This window comes from Castor canadensis, chromosome X (assembly GCF_047511655.1).
Source record: "Castor canadensis chromosome X, mCasCan1.hap1v2, whole genome shotgun sequence".
Taxonomy (NCBI): domain Eukaryota; kingdom Metazoa; phylum Chordata; class Mammalia; order Rodentia; family Castoridae; genus Castor; species Castor canadensis.
The window spans coordinates 134283802-134309922 of record NC_133405.1 but is presented as its reverse complement, the minus strand read 5'-3'; the positions used below and the strand labels follow the sequence as shown (position 1 = coordinate 134309922).

Below are 26121 nucleotides of genomic sequence, written 5' to 3'. Positions count from 1 at the left end.
TATGGAAGTTTTCTGAGAATCCTTCATGTCCTCATTTGGAGATTATAACTTCTAATTTTAGACCCGGGCCTATCAGATTTGATAAACTGACATTCCAGCTAAGTCAGAACAGAGGTAGTAAGCTAGACAAGGCTGTTAGATGTTAATACACCAGGAAGTTAGCTAACATCTGACTGGGAAGAGAGAAGACAGAAAACATTTTCTTGGCTCATACTGTGGTTTGAACTCAGAGCTTCACTCTTGTTAGACAGGCACTCTAACTCTTCAGCCATACCATCAACCCATTTTCCTACGGTTATTTTTTAGATAGGATCTCACTTTTTGCCTGGACCACAATCCTCTCATTTTACACTTCCCATTATAGTTGGAATGACAGGCATGTGCCACCACATCCAGCTTTTATTGGTTGAGATGAAAGTCTCACATACTTTTTGCCCAGGCTGTCCTCAAACTGTGATCCTCCAAAATCTCAGCTTTCTGAGTAGCTAGGATTACAGGCATGAGCCACCACACCCAACAGGAAACATTTTTTAAACCCAAGATTAGAAAGAGCATCGGCATGGATGAGTGAAGAAGTGAAGAGCCCAAGGTGTTAAGGCTTCTTGGATGACCACAACACCCTTCTCAGAGTAATCCTTGCCCAGTGCAAAACATGCTACTTATAATTGTGACTCATACATAGCAAAGGTAGCTCACTGGGAAATATGTATCATGTATTTTAGAACATGCCATACAGAATGATTCTCAAAAACCATCAAAAATTTCGACATTTGTAAAGACACAACTCAGCTTGAGCTTCTGGATCTCAGCACTATTGACATTTGGGACTGGACAATTCCTTGTTGGGCTGTGCTGTACACTGTAGGATGTATAGCAGCACCTCAGGTATTATATACTAGAAGCTAAGGGACAACACTTGTCAGTTGTGACTAACAAAAGTGCCTTGAGACATTGCCTAAAGCTCCCTGTTTGAGAACCACTGGATTAATTTATTTTTAAAATGGAAATTGAGGGACATACTGCCAGACCACAATATATACATGAAGCTTTCCTATTCTCCAATATACTTAGAAGGTTCAGCTGAAATGAACAGTAAATTATAACACAAAGGACCTCTCTGAACATCTGTACTCCACTACTTCAGTCACCTGGGGTGAAGTACATATTGCACCGTCTGGATCCACTTTGCCACTGGATCCTAGCTTTGCCAGATTTGAATGCTTGCTTGCTTGAATAGTAAGTGGTTCACCATGTAAATTAATCAGAGCTTTCCAAACATGGCTGATATCAGAACCATCTTCAATACTTTTTCAAATTATTGATTCCAAGTCTAGTCCTTAGAGAGTCTCATTTGTCAAGGATTAGGTGAAATCCTGAAGGCAATATTTTGTACAGTCTCCTCTCACTCTCTAACCCCAATCATCAATTGAGGAAGAGTTAATTTGGTGTAACCTAGATAAGAACACCCAAGAAACCAGATCAACCCACTCAAATATTCATTGGTTGCCTACCCTGTGCTAGAGCCTGCTGTAGGCAGTGGGGATATGATGGGAAAAGTATTATTGAGTCACTGCCCTGATTAAACTTGCACCCCAGTCTGGGGAGACAAATAATGAATAAATAATGTCATACCAAGTAGTGATGCAAATAATGAAGGTAAGCAGTCCATGTGATCTGATCAAAGGTAACTGAGTGAGGTCAGAGGCATTTTGGAGACAGCAGTCAGTGGAGGTAACATTTTTTCTACAGTCCGAAGGATGCAAAAGAACGTGCCAAACAAAGAACATTCTGGGCAGAAGGAACAGCAAGTACAAAGGCCTCAGGCAGGAAAGAGATGGTCACTTTTGCAGAATAGAAAGGGCACTAATGTGTCCAGGCAATAGTAAGCTGGGAGAGGGTAGCAGGAGGCAGAGAGCTAAATCAGGAAAATTATCTTTTGAAAATAAGGTTAGAAGCCAGAAAGTCTGAAAAGAGAAAGTATATGAAAAGATATTAAATTAATTGCATTTGTCAATTTATCATGAAGATATTATTCTAAGTATAATAGAAACAAATGAGAGAGAGCTAAGCACTGAAATTTTAGTATTTCTTTTCTTTTTGAAAGATGACACTGGGCATAAGGGTAGCCAACTGTTTACTGAGATGGGAACATCTGAGAATGATACAGGTGAAGGGGAAGTGAAAAATCAAGAACCCAGTGAAGACTCTTTAGGACTGGACAACACCATCACAGCCAAATTGAAAGCCAAGTGCATCTAGCCCAGGGTATCACAATGTGGAGAACAGAAAAAATAAATAACAGAAAGTTATCACCAGAAAAGACTAGGCAAAATGTGATATTTGTTTTCAAATGATTGGCAGATATCTTTTATGGAACACCCAACAGGAATCTGATTATTTATCAAATTCCAGTGGTATTTAATGGGTAGTTTGAAGATAGGAGATGATGGGTGTCTCTAAGATGATGGGGCTTCCATCCAAGAAAGATTCTGGCTGTAGCAGAAAAATAACCATACTGGAAGGGGGAGAGGTTAGACAAGGTAGTCACAATGAATACCGGTGTTAATTAAGGGAATTTAGTAGTCTCCCATTTCTTCCTTTTATGAGGAGACAATGCTAAACCAATAGTGATATGTGCTGCATTTGTAAGCTGTGCCCAGTGGCAGCACTGATGGACGATAACCAATTCTTATCAGCACAGGTCTGCAGCAGTGCCCAGTTCCTGTATCTTCAGAATTACCAACGAGTATCTTGTATTCAACATCAGTGAATTATTAAGTGAACATAATGACTTCAAAGACTTTGAAAACTGAACGTGGAAACTTGCATACTAAGACCTCAGTCATTCTAGATGGAAAGAAGCTCTCTGTCAGGTAAGTGGCTTAATCCTTCTGGTGGTCTCCTCAGGGAGGGATTAAGTAGAACCGGGTATAGTCAGCATCTGATTATGAGGTTGTGGTTAAAAGTACAGATGATGGGGTGACCGCAGCAAACAGGAAGTGAAGTCAGCAATGGAGGAACTCAGAAGTCAGCCAAGTATAAGGGAAGAGAATGGGGAACATGGGGTTTCCAAAACTAAGTCCCATCTACTGATCCATGCAATTATTCAACACATATTCATCAAGCACCTACTGGGTTCCCAGCACTCTGCTAGGTGTAGGATGAGAGCAGGAACAAGACACACCCATGACTACCCCCACTGAGTGTTTCACCTGCCAGAGAGAGAGAGAAGTGAATGGTGCCAGTCCAGAATCTTTTGTTGTGGACTGCCTCAGCTGAGGATGAACATAGGTTGAGGCATCAGGAGACAAAAGCAAACCTTCTAGGGTCCCAAGAAGTCACTGAGCCAAGCTTTTAATCTACATTTTTTAATGACTTGACAAAGACATAAGGATATTGAACTTAATGGGTATTTAATTTTTTGTTTTTGTCTAGATTAGTCAAATTAAAGAACTACTTTACCATGTGATTTGATACTATGGATGGTCACATTAAGTCACTGAAAGCCCTGGGGCATTTGGCTGATAGTTTGTTACTGTGACAGAGAGTATGGGGAGAGAGATAATTGGGCTCAACTATTTCAACCATCTAAATGATTCAGAAGAGCACTGTGGGGTCAAGACACCTATATAAAACTCTTGGTTCTGTCATCAACTCTTCTTGTGCCATTTTGAACTCTACTGCCTTGATTTTGGATTTCCTCAAACCAGGAAACCGAAAACCTACCTAACCTACCAATTGGATTTGGGGAAATGACCCAGACTGTGTTAAAATACTTTGTAATTTGTTTAAGACAGTAACAACAAGGGCAATACTATGATGACCTACAGTTTAGTTTCCTAAAGGTGTAGCCAGAACACCACTGATTCAGTCGTGTCACCTTGACTTTCATCTCTGTCCCCCTATACACCCACCCAAACTAAAGCTGGCTGGTTCAACATCCTAAGCGCCTCTCCAATATACCAACTGCTCTCAACCTTCTTCCCAGCTACCATCTAGTACAGGTCTTGTATCTCTCTTGGGTCCAAACACCAGGATATGCTCTGCCTCCTCCTCACCCCTGACTCCGTGTTGGGAACCAGAGCACACTTTCTTTCTCAAATGCAAATCTCACCAAGTCACCCAGAGGTGTCAGGGACAACACCCAGCTGGAAGGATGGAGTAGCTATAAACTAAATATGGGAAAACTGTGAGAGGAATGGTTTGGAGAGCATTAGTCGCTAACACACATTTTTGTTGTGATGATAAAACAAGAAGACCGTTTTGTACTATACTTTGAAAAAATGTAACTGATAATATAAATGCAGGGTGCTCTTATCTTATGTATGTGTATATTACTTTCTGTGATACTTAATGTCCATTTTAAAAGATGAGTGAAATGCTCATAGGGACTCAAGATTTCCACTAGTTAAAACTGTCTCTTTGGAAAACTGATCAAATACCTGGCACACAATAGATGCTCAACACATGTTTGCTGATTGAATAAAATGTGAGCCACTGATTTCTTATAATGCAATCTGCCTTTGGGCAAAAGAAAAAGTGCTGAAGGAAAAACATTAAATATTTGTCCCTGTCAGAGGATGTACATGGGAGGTCATTCTTTTCTAGGAAGACAACCCAAAAGTCTCCGAAGACCACAAGCCACTGTACAGTGGGGACAAAACCATATTGAGCAAAGTAAGTGGAATATTTGTGTTGAAGAAGAAAACAAGCTCTGGAATTATCAAAATCCAAATGAGGGAAGCAGACAAAGAATGCAACATTAGATCTTATGCCATTGAGGGCTCTGCTAATATGAAAAGCAACAGGTCATACTTAGTAAAGAATATTTTTTCCACATGTGACTGATTCCAGGCTGCCGAATGCAGCTGCTTTACCATACTAAAGGATGCATAGGAAAATTCAGAGTGCCCAAGTGACTCTGAATAAAGTGAAATCCCAATAAATTCCTTCTGGAATCTTCTTTTTTTCAGTCTTAAATCAAAATAGATGTACACAAGGATCTTTGCTAATACAAAGGGCTATTTCATCAGCAAATCTTCAGATTCCCCACAAGGAAACGTTACCATCAGCTTGGCTCTAAGTTTATGATTTTAGGAGAATGAAACAGCTGAATCAAAATAACATTTAAAATTTTTGTGATGTGTTGGATATATTTGCACAATAAAGGCAATGACCATTCATAGAATAAATAGACACACAGATTTTTTTTTAATTAAGGAATCAGTTCTCACTTTTCTTTCCCTACCTCTACTCTTATGAATGGAATAAACAGACTCAGATCACAAATCAAAGGGCACCAGCACACAGTTCAAAATCTGGAAAGCATGGTGGGGTGTACATGTCCAGTGGTTACAAGGAACACACACATGAGCTCCTTCCATGCAAAGTAATCTTTGTTAAACACTGATTAAACACATAATGTCACTTTAAATGGTAAAACTCTGAGCCATAAGTGTCCCCTAAAATATGAACATGCATTAGGAACTTATAAAGTGCCTCACTTGGCATTTCAGAGACAGAGCTGTCTTGAGTTCCTGGGATGTTGGCCTAGGAAGGGACCCTAAGGATTTCCTAATTCAAGCCCTCATTTTTCCAGCGGAATAAAGTGACTTGCATTTGCCCTGCAACTGATCCAGGACCGGCCAGGCCGCACCCTGAACCAGCTGGGGCAGTTCCTGGACCCCTGAGTCTATCACCTCTGTCTACGTTGACTTCTTTCTTGAAAAAAAAATTTTTTTAATGTGTGGAGTGGACTTGGGAGGGTGTGAATTCCAGACAGAACTTTCTTTGCTGTATAATAAATATTGATTATTCCTGTCAATTTTCTGTCTTGTCTGCTTCCCTCCAGTTTTTAAAGTTGGCAGTCAGAATGTTCAATCTCAACAGTGAAAATCATGTCAAGGAAAACTCCATAAATTACCAGATGCCAGAACAACTGCAATGTCTCATCTCAAAATGACACATTTTAAATGTGGAAAATAAATGGCCAAAGACGGGAGTAAGCTAAACCTGCTGCCTGTCCCTTCCTGGCAGAGGTGTTCAGAATGAGCAGTAGTGCTCATTCCTCACATGACTTTCTTTTCCTCCTTCTTTCTTTTTTCTCCCTCCGCCCCAAAATAGACTTAATCTAGAATTCCGATTTGGTTCGTCATTGACGTGAAATAGCAAACCCCTTGAGGTTTTTGCCTGTTTCAGTCACTGCAGTACACACAGGGCCCAGCACAATGCCTGGCACACAGTAGATCTCCAACAAATATTTGTGGAATATTTAAATCAACAGGGCGAGGTCACCCTTCATGAGGAAAAAGAGGAGTCCAGCAAAAGAACCCCCGGCATCCTCTTATATTAAGCAGATAGCAGGCAACATTCTGTCCCCCTAAAATCTCGGAGGGAAATGCACACCCTATTTCCAAGGAGCAAAATGGGTACACCTCATGGATCCTTGGGACATTTTTCCCTTCCAGGACTCCACTCGCCACACACTCAGATCGTTAAGTGGGCTTGACTCCAGACCAGCTCTTTTCCCGTCTTGTCCTTTCAGCCTGTCTGATCTAAGGCTGGTCAAGCTCCAGAAGCCCCATTTCTTAGCCCTAGCATGCCAGGTGGCGATCGGGTCCAGCCCGAGGTTCTCCACGCAATGACCACAGCGCAGGTGGAAGGAATGCTGGCTCCGGGTGCAGAGGCTCCCCTACGAGGGGACTGCAAGCAGCACCGCTGAGTTTTCAAGCAGGTGGCACTCAGTCATGTACCCCGGCACACCCGCCCACCCCCCAACCGAGGACTTCTGGAGAGCCACGAATCCCATCACCTCCGCACTGTCCTCTCCTATGCCGGCCAAGTGGCGCCCCCTGTCGCCTCTGCGCGCGCCGGGCCACTCACCGCGTAGTGCAGCTGCGGCTTCTCGCGGTACGACGGGTCCCCCATGTCCCCGTCTGGTGAAGCAACGGACTCTCGGGCTCAAGCTAGGGTCGCAACGTCTCTCTGAGGTCCCCTTACTTCACTGCCATCTCAGAGCAGCCCCTGGGAGCGAGCCCTGCTTGGTGCGAGCCGAACGTGGTTCAAATCGCTCCTGGCACAGCGTCCCGCCGCGGAGCCGGTGGGGACCGGGAGGAGGCGGCGGTGGCGAAGGGGAAGGGGGAGGGGGAGGAGGAGGAGGGAGCGGCCAAGTCTGATGCGATGGGCGGGCGTTTAATTCCTTCCGCTCCTGGCGGGTCCCTGTGGCTGCCGCCGCCGCCAGCTGTTGGGGGCAGCAGCAACCAAGCTCGTCCACGACAGGTGTCAGGCAGGCAGACGCTCCAGCCTCCTGCCACCAGTTCCTCCCGGGGTCCCTCGGACCTGGGCTCCCAGAGCTGGGACACACAGCAGCGAGGAGGCGAGCCTGGGTTTCCAAGACTTTCACTAACTTTGAAGGAGGTGCGGGCTGGACGCTGCAAGGCGATTGGGAGCCTTCTCCCGGGGAGGGCGGAGTTTGGAGTTTTGGAAAACCCTCTTTTAGGAGAGTCCCCCAGGCCGGGGCCCTGGGAGCGGGCAGGACTGAGAAGGACGAAGTAATGCTGTGTGGGGAAACTGTGGAGGCCAGGAGGCCGGGCTGGAGGCTGGCCCAGCCAGCCACTTAGGGCTAACCAAGTTCTCAGGACCCAGGCAGCGTGGGGTTCCCTGCTGAAGGGGGAAGTCCTCGAGAATTTGCTAGAACTTGAGATCTGGTTTTGGAGCTGGGTTGGATCTGAGTATATAACACGGTGGGGGTGCAGGGAGTGCTGGAGAAGCTGCTTTGTGTCTTAGTTCTTACGTGCAAATCGGAAAGCGATATTATTGCAAAGACTGGGAAATAGAAGAAATATATTTCTAATTGCAAATGCAAGTAAACCAGATCATTTTTAGCACGCACTTCCCTCTGAGTTCCGGCATTCTGGGATTTGTGTTCATCCCTCCCATGAGTTAAACCCAGACAAAGACTGGGTCTGGGGCAGACAGGGAGACTCCAGATCCATGTCATCAATCAATTCAAGACCAAAAATGGTGGCTGTGACCTAGAAGATGGCTTTGGGGGTGGCTTGTTCCAATTCTTCAGGTTTCTGCTATACTGGACTGCAGAAGGAGGGGCCGGAAAAACAAGATCTGGCCCTGTATGTACTCAAACACAATTTATTTGAACTGAGCCGTCCACTGGCTTATAATTATTTTTAAACAATTGGCAGCGTAATTGGAATGAACACAGGGGTACAGGCATCCTGAGGAGTCTGCCACAGGTGTTCATCTACTCATCTAACCACACATTTAGCATGTGTGGTTAGACATACTAAAGCTGCTCACATGCCTACCCTCTGACCCAGCAATTCATTCCTGCATATATAGAGAAAGGAATGCAACTGGCCTCATCATATACTAGAATGTTCATAAGTCTTTAAGCATAACTGCCCGCCATGGAAGCAACCCAAAGGTACATCAACTGGTACACATAAACCAACTGTTGTCTAGGTACACAATAGACTACTACTCAGCAATAAAAAGGAAAAATGCACACACCATAAATCAATCCCATAAACATAGAGAAAGAAATCACAAGACTACAAACTGTAAGATTCCATTTATTTATTTTACAACTGAAATTCAGATGTCAAGCTGAAATAGGTGAATGTGATTCATGGCTATAGAACTCAGAATAGCAGTAGGGTACAGAGGTGTAATAGACTGGGGTGGAGGTACAAGGGAACTTTCTGTGGTGCTGGAAATGTTCTGTCTTGGTCTGTAAGATAGTTATTAAAGCACACTTATATGTAAACATCCATCGTGCCATATAGTTCAGATTGGTGCAATTTATATATTTACTATGTGTATTTTACACTGCAATAAAAATAAAAATAAATTTAAGATCAATCACCTGTCCAAAAAAGGAACTTCCAACCAGAATGTTGCCTGTCTTCAAAGTCAACTGAAATATTTGTCCAAGTCCCTCATTCCTCTTGTAGCCTGCTTTGCCCAAGTCTCCTTTTCCTTTTCTATGGGGGAGAACAGAGAACACCCATTCCCTTTGGAAGCCTTCCCTGCTCTGTGACATGTCCAGGCAGAGCTGGGAAAATGGCACACACTGAAGTCTTCTCTTTACTTTCACTCTCATCTGCTGCTGAAAACAACTTGTAGAGCAAAGTCATCAAAGACTCTTTTTTTTTCTTTTATTATTCATATGTGCATACAAGGCTTGGTTCATTTCTCCCCCCTGCCCCCACCCCCTCCCTTACCACCCACTCCGCCCCCCTCCCTCTCCCCCCCTCAATATCCAGCAGAAACTATTTTGCCCTTATTTCTAATTTTTTTGTAGAGAGAGTATAAGCAATAATAGGAAGGAACAAGGGTTTTTGCTGGTTGCGATAAGGATAGCTATACAGGGCATTGACTCACATTGATTTCCTGTGCGTGGGTGTTACCTTCTAGGTTAATTCTTCTTGAACTAACCTTTTCTCTAGTTCCTGTTCCCCTTTTCCTATTGGCCTCTTAAAATAAACCAGAGAACCAACACCAGCTTTGTCACCTGGTAACTTTCAGAGAATTGCAGCTGGGGTGATCTCAAGAGGGCACATATATGCAGATGAGATGTAATAATCACGACATACTAGGTTTAGGAACTTTTGTTTCACTGTGGTCTATTCAGAAAGATGAACTCTCCAGCCTTGTGAATTTTTTTGCCCTACCTGTTCAAAGCTTCCCATTGGGCCCCCAAAGTGAAAACTCCCTTTCCCTACCAAGACTTTCATTATTGATTCATATAAACAATGTGCGCTGAGTCCCTGGGTGCTAAAAACCTTCACTGTAGTCTTTTGATCATTACCTCTGAGCAGCTCGTCTCTTAAAAATGGGTCACTTTAAATTTTGCTTTCATTCTGCCCTTGAAAAATGAATTAGGTCACTACATCATTGCATTAATATAAGAATCCATCATTCCCGGTATACTTACATTTTAGAATCACTTTGACCTTTCAGAATATCCCTGGAGAAAATGTTATTTCTGAGTTAGCATAAAAATTTCAAATGTAATAGGATTGTTTTTTTCTGTGTTAAAAGTGTTTTGTGATATAGGACAAAACATCTAAGAAAATAAATTATAAGTCGATGGGGAAAGACTCCTAAATTCATCTTATAAAGAATCATCCTCCCCTTCAATTCTCAGTCCATTTGCTCAGAGCTCAAAAAGAAACTAAAAGATTGTGCAGATTCTAAGAGGTCTGTTCAACCTTAAATAATTTGAACTCACACATTATTTCTATTTAAACATATTCAAGTTATGTATTAAACACTAATCAAAATTTCTTATTTGCACATCTCTACTTCCAAGTGTTCTTTCCTTATCTTTTTTTTAGCTTGGTCATGTATTCAATACATATTTTTAAGTGCACACTATGCTCAGGTGTTGTTCTAGGTCAGTTGAGCTATATATTAACATAACATAAGGTTTCAAAATTCAGGTTTAATCATTTGGGTGATGGAGATAAAAGGGAACAAGAAACGTTAAAACCTCACTTCAGATGGGCAGGAATTCATACAATTCATTGGCTAAGGGCCACTTGGCTAACACTTTCATTGGAGTTAGTCTCTTTTCTTAAATAAATATCTCTGATGTTTACAAGTCTTCCCAGTGGGGATTCAAAACTAATGTTTATGAGTTACTGTACCAGTATCACCTGTAAGAGAAAAGGTATGTGTCATGCTAGCATTAGAATTTCCATGTCTTCCTGTCCCCAAACATCACAGCATTTCCAAAACCTAATATTGCCCTTTCTCCAGATCACTTACGTTAAAATCCTTGTTTGCGTTTACTCTGCCTTTTCAAAGGCTGAGTTAGAATTTTCCATATTTGGTGCCAACCAAATGTGATTAATTTTTTCAGAAAAAAACGTTAATTAAATTTGTAAAAGCAAATTCAACTTCAAAGTTTAGGAAGAGCTGAGGATAAAAACAAAACACCCTAAGGATCAGAAGATGGGGCCCTTCTGGGAAGCCCAGCCCCAACACTGTTAACAGAGTGGCTATGAGATCCTCTCCGAAACTCAGCCTACACTCTTCTATCCTAGTAGCCTTGAAATCCAGCTCTTTAGCATAGTTCAACAGTTTTGAAATGCAAACACTGATAACATATAATGTGCAGAATCATTACAGAGCATTCACCCATCTAAATTTTACCCAAGTTAAGGAGTAGAATATTGCTAACACCCCAAACCTACATTGTCCCTCAGCTACATTATAAAACCCTTCTCACTTTCAGTGGCAGACACAGTCTTATCTTTGGCTTCACTTCCTGGCTTCCCATTTGCAGCAGGGTTTCTCAACCCCAGCACTGCTGACACTTGAGAACACATAAATCTTCGTTGTGGAGCAGTCCTATGCATTATAGCAAGTTTACCAGTACTCCTGGCCTCTACCCAGTAGGTGCCAGTATTATTTCCCCACCCCAATTATGACAACCCAAACTGTCACCAGATATTGCCAGCTGCCCCCTGGTATTGGATCACTCCTGGTAGAGAACTGCTGCTTTTTAAGAAGTTTTACATCCATAACATTTTAAATATTAGAGTTTAGTGTTGCCTATTTTCTAAGTTTCTATATACAGATCCATAAATATGTTTTTATTCTATCTGGCTTCTTTGTTCGACACTATATTTTAAGGTTTATCCATGTTGCCAAATATAGCTGTTGCTTGCTCATTCTCATTGCTGTTTGGTAGTCTGCTGTATGCGGCTATCACAATTTATCCTCTTAACTGCTAATGAGCAGTTACAGTCTTTCCAATTTTGTACTAGTGAAAACCACACTGCTTAAACATCTTTGTGCATATCTCCTGATGCACATGTGCATGCCTTTTTATATGGTGAAACTTGGAAATAGAGTTGCTGGGTCATGGGCGTGCATATCTTCAGCATTGCTGCATAGTGCCCCACAGTTTTCCAAACGGACTGTATTAATTAAAATCTTTATTTACACTACTGTATAAATAGACCAAGCATAGTTTATATAAAGACTGAACATAGTTTAGAGTTGACTCTCGTTTAGGTTTTTTTCACAGGGTTACAAAGATGAAATTGAAGAAACCAAACTTCCAGGATCAGGAAGAAGAGCTGGGAAGTAGCTCAACGCCCTCTTTGTCCAAAATCACATTTCCAAGAAATGAACAAGGACCTGCCAGCTCATCAGTAATGCCATGGCTGGTTTCACCCACATGTACAGACAGGAACAAAGGATATACTGGTTATATGTTGTAAGGAAGACATTTCACCAGGCAGAAGTTCAATATGATGGGAGAATCTTAGTGCACAAACTGTAAATATGTGTGCCACTTCAGAAATTACCATTTTGCTCTATAGTTATAATTTCTTCCCTTACTCTTAACTCCTTAGGAGCAGTCCAAGGAAGAAAAAACAACCCTATCCCTTTCTCCAAATAAGTTAATGAGACAACCCTCAGCCTTAAGACAGACATGGTACCAAGACCAGTGAATGAGGAATTCCTGGTGGTCCCAATAACAGTACCTGAAGCTGTAGTCATGAAGGATAGGCAGAGTATAGTAGAGGAGTATGCCCTGGAAACACCTTTTAATATTGTCTGCAGCCTCAATACCTAGTACAAAGAAGATCATGGGCCAAGAATGTAGTGATTGGAGAATGCAAGGAAAGAAGGTAAATGAAAGAGGGTGAGGGTAAACCAACAATTAGATTCCATGTGGTATTCTTGATTTGTCCCATTCTGGCCATGCTTGTCCCATTCTAATATGTTCACTGAAGAATTGCTACTCAGTGCCAGGGAGCCAGAGAGAGTGCCCTTAAAAAGTACTCACAGAGAGATGTTTTAAAATAAGTGCTATACTCAAGAGTCATTAGGCAAAAAAGGAAGAGGTCACAATCCCTCCAGCAACAGTTTGAGAATCAAGCAATGACTTTTCATTTATATTTATAATCTAATGTTCCTACTTTATTGTTGTCACTCTTCCAACCCCAAACTTCTTTTTTTTGTAGGGTGTTACATATGTCCAAAGTCTGCAGAATGTCCATGACAATACCAACATTGTAGGATCTGGAAAAATTATTTGAAATGATAACAATTCTCCAAGAGCTCTTTGAAAACAGATAATACGGATCTCCCTAAGTGAGGAAAGTATGATTAACTTCATTGTTAATTAACTTGTTTTGCACATTTAGTCAGATGGCAGATTAGAGACAAATAGCACTTTGTCTCCATGAATCTGAATCAAAACATCAGGTGGATGGCTGAGGGACAGTTTGGTGGTATAGAAAGGCAAGCATGGGCACCAGTAAACAGTGGGCATTTAAAGACCAAGTGAAACCCAGAAACACTGAACTTTAGATTTAACAGACCCTAACACAGAATGTTAAGTAAAATGGTGGTGGGGAAGGGGGAAATTGCCTGTAGTGGGCTGCAAGAAAAAGATAAAATGAAAGCTCGGGAAGCTCTATAGGTGCACAAGCTCACACTCTGCAAAAATAAAAGTTTAAGATCAGAGATCTGCATACTCTGCAGCAAGCAGATTCTGGAGAAGGGACACCTGGACTCCCTAGCTTTCTCACTGGCACCATGAAGAGGAGTCATCTTAGGAGAGGTCTTCTAGTAAATGCAGAAGACCCTGTTTTTTTTATATTTCCAAACCCCAAAGGCCTACCCACACACACCAGCTAAGTGAGTGACCACTCTGAGAATCAGTGTGGACTGAGGAAACTGGTTGTCACTTAGACTCAGACTCAGACACAGGTTTACTCCTGTGGGAAGTGTGAGGTGCAATCCGCACCCACAGGAGAGAAACCAGCTCTGTATGAATACAAGTGAGGGTGCCAAGGCAGAAAACTGCAAGGCCAGGGAACACAGGATCAATCAGAGCCCATGCTTTGCCGAGCCAGCATAGACTGCCTTTGTACACTGTCAGAAGATCAGAGAGATTAATGGAAAGAAATTATCCAATGGAAAGGGGAGTCTTGGGACTCAACTGGTGGGAGCAGTTTGAGAGTGGCTCTTGCATGGGAATTCACCTCAGCAGAGGAGACAGGATGGAGCTTAACCTACAAAAAACCTTTTGTGGTCTGAATTGTTTGAACTTCTAAGATGAAACAGGGCTCCCCTTTCCACCTTCCTCCACCCCACCAACATATACACACACAAAGTAAACTGGAAAAGATAAGCCTAAGAGTGAGGAATCCATCTTCTCCTTAGCAAGGAAGAAGTGTTAATGACTAGTGGTATCTTGATTTTGCTTCTGTTTGTTTTGTCTTTCTCAGCACTTAATTGTGTTCTTCTTCATTATTACTTCTTACACCTTTAACACACACACACACACACACACACACACACACACACTATTCCTCTCTTTAGTATCTTGTTTTTTTCCTTTACCTAGCCCCTTCTTTTATTGCTTAAGATATTTAGTTTTAATAATTCTTAAACTCTTAGTTTATCCTATATGTTTCCTAGTTTCTTTTTTCTAAACTTATAGGGAGTATAGTTAATGTTTCCATTTTATTACTACACTTAAATACCTGGTTTGGTTTTGCATTATTGTTTTAGTTTCTGCTGTCTGCTTTCTGTCCTCTGAATGGTAGTGTGGATCATAACCACAAGAGAAGGCTGTCTACTAAAAAGACCAACATAAAATAAAATTTAAAGACTGAAAGAGATGCCATCCCAACAGATGCACAAATTTCAATGTATAAACATAGTAAATATGATAAAACAATGCAATATAATTTCTCCAAAAGCTCATAACTCCTCCAAATCCAAAGATATTGAAATGGTTGAAATTTTGGAAAATGAATTCAAAAGTCTAGTTTGAGGAATGATCAATGATCTCAAAGTGAATTCAAACAAACATGTGAATGAAGTATTGAAGTCAAGTCATGACCTTAATGAATAAGTCAGCAACATGAATGAGAAATTCAGCAAAGACATTGAGATTCTGGAAAAAATGGAAATGTGGCAAATGAAAAACTCAATAAATCAAATAAAACACAGTAAACACAAATGGAAAGCTTGGCCAATAGACTACATCAAGCAGAAATAAGAATGCCAGGTATTTAAAACAAGGTCAACAATATATTCTGACAGCCATAAAGAAAAACATAAACAAACATGACCACAACTTTCAAAAACACTGGGGCATGATGAAGGGACCAAACCTAAGAGTCTATGAACTAGAAGAAGGGGCTGAGATACAAACTATAGGCATAGAAAATTATTCAATGAAATTGTAGCAAAAAATCTCCCAAATCTAAGGAAATATATGGACATTGAAGTACAGATATTTAGAACTCCAAACAGACATAACTAGCTAGAAAAGAACCTCTCCGTATCACATTAGAGGTAAAATGTCAAGACTATACAACAAAGAAAAAAATATCAAAATCTGTGAGAGAAAAATGCCAACTTACTTACAAAAGCAAACTCATTAGAAACATGTCAGATCTCTCAGCAAGAACCTAAAAGCCAGAAAAATATATAATAATATATTTGAAGCCATGAGAGTACAAAACTGCCAATGAAGATTACTACCTCCTTTAAAATTGATGGAGAAATAGGACCTTCCAAGACAAACACAAACTAAAGTAATTCATTGCCACTAAGACATAATTGCAGAAGATACTTATAGGAATCTTTCACACAGATTAGGAAACAAGCCAGTCACAAACACCAGAGCTCAGGAAAGAGTACATTTTGTGAGAGGAATAGATGAATAGTGAGCATTAGGAAAGAATCAAACATGTTCAACACAGTAAACTAGAAAACTTCTAAGATGAATCGTGGAGAAATAAAAGAACAAACCATGTTCAAATCAACCAGGAAATATCCAATACAGGAATCAGCAAATAGCTCTTAATGATAACCTCAAATGCAAATGGGCTTAACTCTCCAATTAGACTAGCTTATTGTATTAAAAAACAATATCCAAAAGTAAGAACTCCACCTCACTACCAAAGGCACACAGAGATTGAAAACTGATATATCAAACAGCTACAAACCAAAAGCAAGCAGGAGTAGCTATACTCATATTTGTCAAAGTAGACTTTAAGCAACAATTATTCAGAGGAGATAAAGGTTGCTACATATTAACAAAGGTAACAACCCACCAATAATATATAATGATTGCAATATATATATATATATATATATATATATATATATATATATATATATATATATATATATACTGAATGGTGGTGCACCCTATTTCATAAACAAACAATACTGGACATAAGTATTTGGAATAAATACTGCATATAAATATCTGGACATAGGTCCAGATACAATAATAGTGTGTCATTTCAATACCCCATTCTCATCAATAGACACATCATCTAGACAAAAAATTAGTAAGAAACTTGAGTTAAACTGCACCACAGATCTAATAGACTTAACAGATATACAGAATATTCCATCTAACAGCTACAGAATGTACATTTTTCTCAGCAGCCCATCAAACTTTCTCCAAAATAGACCACAAGAGAAGACATAAAGCAAGTCTTAACAAATATAAAAAATTAATTTCTTGTGTTTTATATAATGGAATAAATTAGAAAAGTAGCAAAGTACAGAAACTATACAAACACATGGAGATTGAATAATATGAATGATCAGTGGGTTGTTGAAAAGATCAGGGAAGAAATAAAAAAATTTCTTAGAACCAATAAAAATGAAAACATGGCTTTTCAGAAACTTTGGGATACAGGAAAAGGACTTCAAAGAAGGAAATTTGTAGCTTGGGTGCCTACATTTAAAAATCAGAGAGATCTCAAATAAATAACATAATGATGTACTTCAAGGTCTTAGAAAAACAAGAACAGGCCAAATCCAAAATTAGTAGGTGGAAATGAATAATAAAGATCAGAGAAGATATTAACGAAATGAAGATTACAAGAACAAAACAAAAATCTATGAAACAAAGAGTTGGTTCTTTGATAACATAAACAAGACTGACAAACCCTTAGCCAAACTAATGAAAAGACAGATAGAAGAACCAAATTAATAAAATAAGAGGTGAAAAGGGGGATATCACACAGTGCTTATCCATTTCTTCTAGATTTTCTAATTTCTTGTAATATAAAATCCATAGGATCATTAAGAAATACCTTGAAAACTTGTATTCCAGAAAAAAAAGAGAAAATCTAGAAGTAATGGATAAGTTTCTCAACACATATGATTTACCAAAATTGAGCCTAAAGAATATAAACAACTTAAACAGATCTATAATGAGCAATGGGATTGAAGTAGTAATAAAGGGTCCTCCCTGGACTTGATTGATTTGCTGCTAAATTTTATCAGACCTTTTAAAAATTTTATCATTTTTACATTTACTCACATGTATGTACATTGTTTGGGTCAACTCTCCTCCGCCCCCTCTCCACCGGCTTCCAGGCTGAACCTGTTCTGCCCTCTTATTCTCTGAATTTGTTAAAAAGAAAATACACTAGATAATAAGAAAGACATAGCATTTTTGCTAGTTTCAGATAAAGATAGCTATACAGAGAGATTCCTAGCATTGCTTCCAGACCTTTGAAGAACTCACAGCGATGCTTTTCAAACTATTCTATAAAATATAATGAGAAGGAATGTTTCCAAACTCATTCTATGAAGCCAGTATTACCCTGACACTAAAACTGGCTGAAGACACAACAACAACAAAAACTGTAAACCAATATTCTTGATGAACATAGGTGCAAAAATTGTCAATAAAATACTTGCAAACTGAGTTTGACAACACATTAACAATTGATAACAACATAATCAAAGTGGTTTCATTGCAAGGATGCAAAGATGGTTCAACGTATACAAATCAATAAATGTAATACAGCACATAAACAGAATCAAGGACAAAAATCACATGACCATCACAAAAGATGCAGAAAAAGCCTTTGACAAAATTCACAATTCCTTCATGACAAAAGACCTGAAGAAATGAGGTATATAACAATCATACCTAAACCTTAATAAAGGTTGAATATGGCATACTTGTAGCCAACATTGTACTAAATGGGGAAAAATGGAAATCATTTCATCTAAAATCAGGATGGAGACCATACTTATTTGATATAGTGCTTGAATTCTTAGCTAGAACAATAAAACAAGAGAAAGGAAAAAGGGATATGAAAAGGAAAAGGGAAAAGTCCAATTATCCCTATTTGCTGACGATATGATCCTATACTTAAAAGACCTCAAAGACTGTCAGAAAACATTGATCTGTAAAAACTGTCAGCAAAGTATCAGGATACAAAATCAACATACAAAAATCTGTAGCTTTTCTATACATCGGTAGCAAATAGGCTGAGGAAGAAATCAGGAAAACAATGCCATTCACAATAGTTTCCAAAAATACCTTGGAATAAATCTAACCAAGGAGGTGAAAGACCTCTGCACTGAAGAAATTGAAGAAGACACTAGATAATAGAAAGATCTCCCATGTTCATAGATTGGCAGAATCAATATTGTGAAAATGGACATATTACCAAAAACAGTCTATAGATTCAATGAAATCCCTCTCAAAATTCTAATGATATTTTTCACAGAAATAGAAAAATCAATCCTAAAATTCTTATGAAACCAAAAAGAATCCCAAATAGCCAAAGCAACCCTGAGCAAAAAGGTTGGAGCTATCACAATATCTGATTTCAAATTATACTATAGAGCCATAATAACAAAAGCAGCACAGTGCTGGCACAAAAACAGACCTGTAGACCAATGAGATAGAATAGAGGACCCAGAAATAAACCCATGCAGTTGCAGCCATCTGATTCTCAACAAAGATGCCAAAAACCTACACTGGAAAAAAAGACAGTCTCTTCAACAAATGCTGCTAGGAAAACTGAATATCCACATGCAGAATACATGAAAGTAGATCCCTGTCTCTCACCATATACAAAAATCAATTCAAAACGGATCAAAGGCCTTAATGTTACACCTAAAGCTTTTAAAGTACTAGAGGAAAACAAAGGAAACACTTCAAGATATAGACATAGGCAACAGCTTTTCTGAATAGAACACCAATACTCAGGAAATAATAGCAACAATTGACAAATGAAATTTCATTAAATTAAAAAGCTTTGGCATAACACAAGAAACAATTTAACAGAGTGAAGAGGGAGTCTATAAAATGGAAAAAATCTTTGCCAACTATTCAATTGACAAGGGATTAATATCCCAAATATATAAAGAATTCACAAACTTGAGCACCAAAATAATAAACAATTAAACCAGTAAATGGGCAAGTGAACTGAATGGACGGTTATCAAAAGTACAAATAGCCAGTAAATACATGAAAGAATGTTTAACATACCGAGGCATAAAGAAAATGTAGACCCAAACTAAACTGAGATTTTATCTCATCCCAGTTAAAATGGCTATCATCAAGAAAACACAAAACAACAAGTGCTGGTGAGGATGCAAGAGAAGAAGGAACCCTTCTGTACTGTTGGTGGAAATCTAAATTAGTCAGCCACTATAAAAATCAGTATGAAGAGTCCTTAAACAACTGAAAATACATCTACCATATGATCCTGCTATCCCACTATGGGGTATACATCCGGCATAGAGATATAGCAAGTTACGGAATCAGTCTTGGTGACCATCAACAGATGAACAGATAAAGAAAAATGTGGGATATATAAATAATGGAGTATTATTCAGCCAAAAAGAAGAATGAAATTATGTCATTTGTAGAAAAATAGATGGAACTGGAGCTCATCATGTAAAACAAAATAAGACAATATGAAAAAGATAAATAACACGTGTTTTCTCTCATATGCAGAATCTAGATTTTTTTCAAAAGGGCATGAAAGTAAAAGTGGGAATACTGGGGGTAGGGGAGGGCCACAAAGAGGGAAGAGTAGAACAAGAGAGGGTAATGGGGGTTAATATGATTAAAATAGGTTGTGTATGTGTATAAAATGTTAATGAAACCAATCGTTTTGTACAATTAATGTATGTTAATAAAATATAAATTACCTGTTCATAGATAAATGGAAATTGCACCCAGATTTATTTGCACAACAGTCAAGCACATTTTAATGTAAAGACTCTTTTTGAGTAGTCAGACCCATTAAGCTGCCAGTGCCTCTCCCCATATTTCCTAGCCCAGTGCTTTTTAACTTAGGATGATTTTGTCCCTGAGGGGAAGTTTGGCAATGTCTGGAGTTATTTTGGCATGTCACAACTTAGAAGAAGTGCTACTTGTATCTGGTAAGCGGAGACCAAGAATGCTGCTAAACATCCTAAAATCCACAGCAAAGAACGATCTGGCCCCAAATATCAGCAGTGCTGAGGTTGAGAAACATTTTATAGATGTAAGAAATTCATCCTTTAAAAATGTCTAATTTGTAGTAGTACAACTCACGACAACAGCATAGTTGTTTTTCAGTAAAATATGTCTTCTACCCTCCACCCCCCTCCAAAACAAAAAATATGGAAAAAGTACCTGACAGCAAAAGAATAGAGATGAGTCTGGGACTTGTAACTACCCAACAGCAGGTTGTTTGAACACTAACAAATTGCTTGGCCATTTGTGAGAGCAAAACTGGCCACTGTGAAGTCCTTTGGAGCACTTGACTATTTTCCCAAAGAAACCACTGTTAAAACCTCAAAACTTCCTGATTTTAGAGGTTCAACAGTAGTACAAAAGGTAACACCTGGCGTTACTCTGGTGAGTAGAAATTTCAAAGCAATTTCAGATCTAGTGGTTCCCCCCTGCCCCGTAAATCTATCTTGTGATTATGATAAAGATCTGAACATATAAGGCAAACCTTAAAATTTTGTTGTCAGGAGTGTAATAAAATGAAGAGAATAAAACAGGGTGTCCTTCTCCTGCCAAGACACTTAACCTATCTGTATCTCATTAATCCAACAAATAGAAAGGATGAGCCAGAAAGTTCCAGATCCCTAAGGAATGCTTAATACATACAGGCTGGGTGCCAACAGTTTAGCAAAGGTTTCTATGCTTTGCTGTGCAGGAGGAACCAACCAAAGGAAATTGCTCCAAGCCTAATTTCTTTTGTTGTTGTTGTTGTTTGCTTTTTATGTTTATTTGTTTTTAGACAACTTTCACCACGTAATCAGGTTGGCCTGGAATCACAATCCTCCTGCTTCTGCCTTCTGCATGCATCCTGCCACCCAAGTCTGATTTCTTGATTATTTCTCTTTGAGAATGCTTTATGAAGGTGAATCCCAATTGATCCCTCCCATCTATGGTACATTTAGTATTATCTTGGAGGCACTTTCATTGTTGTAACCTGAAGGAGGGGAAGGCTACTGCTGGTATCCAGTAGAGGCCAGGGATACTTCTCAGCACTCCACAATGCAGAGGGCAGCCCCTCACACTGAGCAAAGGATGATTTGATCCCCAATGTCAATAATGCCAAGGTTGAGAAAGTCTAATTTATAGGTAAAATTGTTCTGGTTAAAATCCAACAAATCAGAATCTAAGCATTAAACTAGGCTAAAAATAGCCTATTTATTCAACTTAGGTTGTTATCATTCTTCACATGCATGTACACAGCACAGATGGAAAATATTACCTGGGAAGACTATAAGATTTCTCTTCCCTTTCAGCAGAAAATAGGACAAGTGGAATAAAGGTCCAGAAATGACTGGCTAATCAGTACATGAAAGGATCACAGACATCAGTATCACTTGGAGGTAGGTTTTAAAAAATTGATTGTAAAGACCTTCCCAAAGCACACTGAATCAGAATCCTTTTGTTGTTATTCCATACAATGCAGTTTGAGAACCAAGGACATGGTGGTAGTAAGATATAGAAACTGACACTTAGAAAGACTTGTCCTTGGTTAAGAACATTGTCCAAGGTTATGCAGCTGACACGAGGCAATGCTGTAAACTCCAAATTTGATATTAAAATAGGGTGGAAATGTTTATAAGTAAATGAATAACAAGCAAGTATCAGATTCACCCACAGCTATTGAAGAAGCAATGAACATAGCATTTGGCCCTATTCAGTACAATCCAGAGCCCTAAGTAAGTTGCTACTTTTTCCTGTGGTTTGTCCAGTTTTCTTCCGATTGCCTTCATGCCTAAGAGTAAAAAGAATGCTGCACATGACTTCTTTCAAAGTACTTAAGATAACGGATGTCCATTAAATTTTATTTTTCAAAACCATAAAGTTCTTTTTTTCTCATATTAATATGTCAAGAAATGACAAATGTAGATAGATAGATAGATAGCACACATTCCTAGTCCTTTTGATATTTCAAAGGGAAAACCCCCTCGAAGTCTTGTATGCACATATGAGTAAATTTAAAAAAAAAGAAAAGCCTTCCTACCCAAAAAATCACTTGTCTCCCATCTTGGCAAAACAAACTTATCAGCCACTAGTTCCCTGTTGTTGATAGGAAAGTCTGAGCCTCAGAGCAAAAGAAAGCTGTTTTGTACATCATAACAGACGTGTCAGCTTCAAAGCTCTCAGTTTGCATTTCTGTAAGTACCATTTTTGAAATGGAATGATTGAAAGAACAGAAGCTATTCAGTCTGTAAAGTTGAAGTAGGGCATGAAGACAATGACGAATGATTTGAAGGGATGTCATGAATAAGAAAGGAAAGTCTTTGCCCATTTTTCTTCAGAAGGCTGGACAAAAATCAAGGATGGAAGTTATGAAGACTCAGATTTTGGCTGAACATAAGAAAGAAATTTCTATAACTGACCTAGCAATTATACTTCCAAGTATATAACCAAGAGAAATAAAAACATATATCCATAAAAAGCTTATACATAAACAGTCAAAACACAATTGCTCATAATAGCCAAAAGATGGAAACAACTCAAATGTCTATCAACTGATGAACAGATAAACAAAATGTGGTTTATCCATTCAGTGAATGATTATTTGGCCATAAAAAGGATGAAGCATTATAACATGATAGGCCATGAATGAGCCTTGAGAAATAGATGCTAACTGAAAGAAGTCAGTCAGAAAAAGACCACATAATATATGATTTTGTCTATATGAAATGTCCAGAATAAGTAAATCCATACGTAGATTTGTGGTTGCCTAGGACCAGGGACTTGGACTTTGAAGAGTCAAAGAGGTGATAGCTAAAGAGCATAGTATTTCTTTGGGGGCTGATGAAAATGTTCTAAAATTGATTGTGAGGATTGTTACACACTTTTTTCTTTTTTGCAATACTGAGGTTTGAATTCAGGGATTACACCTAAACCCACTCCGCCAGCCCTTTTTTTGTGATGTGTATTTTTCAAGACAGAGTCTCATGTAGTATTTGCCCAGGCAAATAGTGCCAAAACCATGATCCTCCTGATCTCTGCCTCTTGAGTAGCTAGGATTATAGACGTGAGCCACCAGCACTCGGCTAGTCATACACTTTTGAATATGATAAAATCAGTGATTAGTTCATTTTAAATATGTGAATTGTATGGTACATGTTCAAAGGAAGGAAGGAAGGGAGGAAAGGAAAGACTTTAAAATAGCTGCGTACAAGAGAAGGAAGGCAGCTGTTTCAGGTGGTGGTGGTATCTTTCCTGGCAATATTTAGCTGATTCTGGATGACCTTCAGTGGAGAGGCTGTAGGACATGGGCAGATTCACGGTAGGACCTCCAACTCTATGCTGTAATAGTCAGTCTTTCAATGTTTTATCCCTTCTCTGTTTCCCTGACTATGACACGAGTAGCACAAGGCTAAAGACTTATTACAATCAATTCATTCAGCCCATTCTTTCATTCACTCTTTCAATGCTATCAGCAGGCAAGGTCTTGTGCCATTTCTCTCTCTCTCTTAATAATATAGTTGCTTCTTGCCTGAGGTAGAATTCCTCAGAAACAGATACTAAGATAAGGATCAATGTGCAAATGATTTACTAAGAATGTGTTCCCAATATAAACTGGTAAGGGGTGGACAGGACAGGGTTACAAAGGGGAAGAAGCCAAGTAAGGGCATGATTTCTAGCACAGTTCCAGCCTCAGCCTGACTCTCAGAGCACAGCTCTGGAGTGTAAATGACACCTCAGAGTTTACTCCACTTTAAGCATAAGGGGCACTGAGCTTCATGGGCTATGCAATGTCCCAGGGGGAGGTAAACTCCCAGGTCCTTGCTGCTCCTTGCGGCTGCAGGGCAACTGCTCCAGATCCCATAGGAAGTCTCTGTAGAAGTTCGCAGTGTTGTTCATTAGAAGCAAACTATACAGGAGCTGAGAAATGGGATAGGCACACAGAATTGGTTTTTAAAAATTCTGGGATATTCGGGGCAGAGTACCAACAGTGACCAGTACAATTTTGGCTTGAAAACTCAAACTCTGGAGGCTGTTTGTGGATTCTATTTCTATATTCAGAGGTCCTGAACAGAGTAGAAGCCACCAGGGTGAAGTATGGATCAGTCTTCCCAAGCTTGACAAACCTGCCTCTTTGACCCCCTTACTAATAAATGCTTTTTCTGGCATCCTTACCCTCTTTTAAATTGTTTCATTTTAGACACTGGCAATCTTCTGAAGTGGGTGATCTGCCCACTGGTGCTACAGGGACTTTCTCAGTAGCTTCAGCAACTTCACTTTCCATTTCATCACTTATTTTAAGCTGGGAAGATTCCAAACCTGCAAACACATCAAAACATCTAGACAGGGTTACTTTCCCTACTAGACTTGTTTCCTTGTACTGGATTAATATAAATAGACTGAGATACTGATCCCCCAGCCACACACTTAATGTTTCTCTGCTTCATCAATCATTTCATTATGTCCTTTGTTGATTAACTCATATTTTGGTAGGGACGAAATTAGTGTGTGTGTGGTGTGTGTGCACATGTCTAAATATACAGATAAATAGATGTGTAGACATATAGATGGTTCCTGATTTCTCATGATTTGACTTACCATTTTCCAACTTTATGACAATCCAAAAGTGAACACATTCAGTAGAAACCAACCTTTGAACTTCGAATTGGTATCTTTTCCCAGGCTAGCAATATGTGGTGAAGTAATGCCATCTCAATGTTGGACAGTGGCAGGAAGTTGTAGCTCCCAGTCAGCTTTGAGATCAGGAGAGGAAACACGTGACGCTACACAGTGCAGTGTGCTTCTATGCGAGGGCTTTCAGGAGGTTAAGTAGCTTGAACACATGTTTGACTTGTGATTTTTTTTCAACTTATGACTTTATAGGGATGCAGCCCCATCATAAGTTGAGGAGCATCTGTGTATGTGTGCTTGCGCACACGTGTGTGTGTGTGTGTGTGTGTGTGTGTGTGTGTGTATGTGTATCATATATAAACAATCACTTAAAACAGTGCTGGGTACATATAAGCTCTATCATTGTTTGCTGTTATCACAAAGGTATGGGACTTCTGTCAAGTTACATGATGGCCTTTGCTCTCAAAATTGTTCTTCCTGATCTCTTTGTATAGCTATCTCAACTAGCAAAAACACTTTGTCTTTCTTATTATTGTTTATGTCTACTCTTCAATAAAATTGGAGAAAAAAGCAGAACAGGTTCTGCCTGGAAGAGAAGGGGTGGAGGGAAGGAGGGAGGCAGCGGGGAGAAATGGCCCCAACAATGTATGCACATGTGAATAAATGAATAAAAAAGTTGTTCTTCCTGTCCAAGGACTTGCAACAAGTTTTCTGACATATTTCAATTTTAAAAGGTTGTTTCTACCCTACCTTCCCTCCTGCTACTCCTTACTGGTACTTTTTCTCTCATTTTCTATGAGGCTATAATATAAGAAGGGAATTGGGGCAAAACTCCTTAACACCTCACAGAAACAAAGCAAATATTTAATTGCCTGATAGACTGAAAAACAGACTTTTTTAAAGGAAGCAGAAACAAAAAGAGCTCCCAGAACCTCTTGATGCATATTTGGGCAGTGAGGAGAAAGCCAGAGGGCTTTGCTCCAGAGTCTGCTTTCATTTGTATCTATGAAAGTACACGAGTTGAAACTCCATAAATAGAGGAGCTTCTGTACCACGTCCTATTACTAATATTTTCTTTTCCTCTGACGTCTGTCCTCACGATTTCAGTTCATGGTGAGCACTTAATAAATGTATGACAACTGATGTTAGAAAGTGTTACAGGAGCACAAAGCATTCTAGAAAAACCTAGAAAAATATCAAGGGGGGAAATCATCATTCAA

At 39.4% G+C, this 26121-nt stretch overlaps 1 protein-coding gene across 2 annotated transcripts in view; it reads right to left on the bottom strand.

Annotated features, from left to right (window-relative positions):
* The window catches only part of Arhgap6 (Rho GTPase activating protein 6), a 468763-nt gene that overhangs the window by 232264 nt on the left and 210378 nt on the right, over window positions 1–26121 (bottom strand). Inside the window, exon 1 of one of the 2 annotated variants that reach the window (XM_074063389.1) lies at window positions 6883–7361. The exons of the other annotated variant lie outside the window; for it this stretch is intronic. Within the exon in view, the coding sequence (XP_073919490.1) occupies window positions 6883–6927 (45 nt within the window). The 5' untranslated portion in view covers window positions 6928–7361. Of the gene's footprint in view, window positions 1–6882; window positions 7362–26121 lie in introns of those variants that run through there. 2 annotated transcript variants of the gene reach the window in all.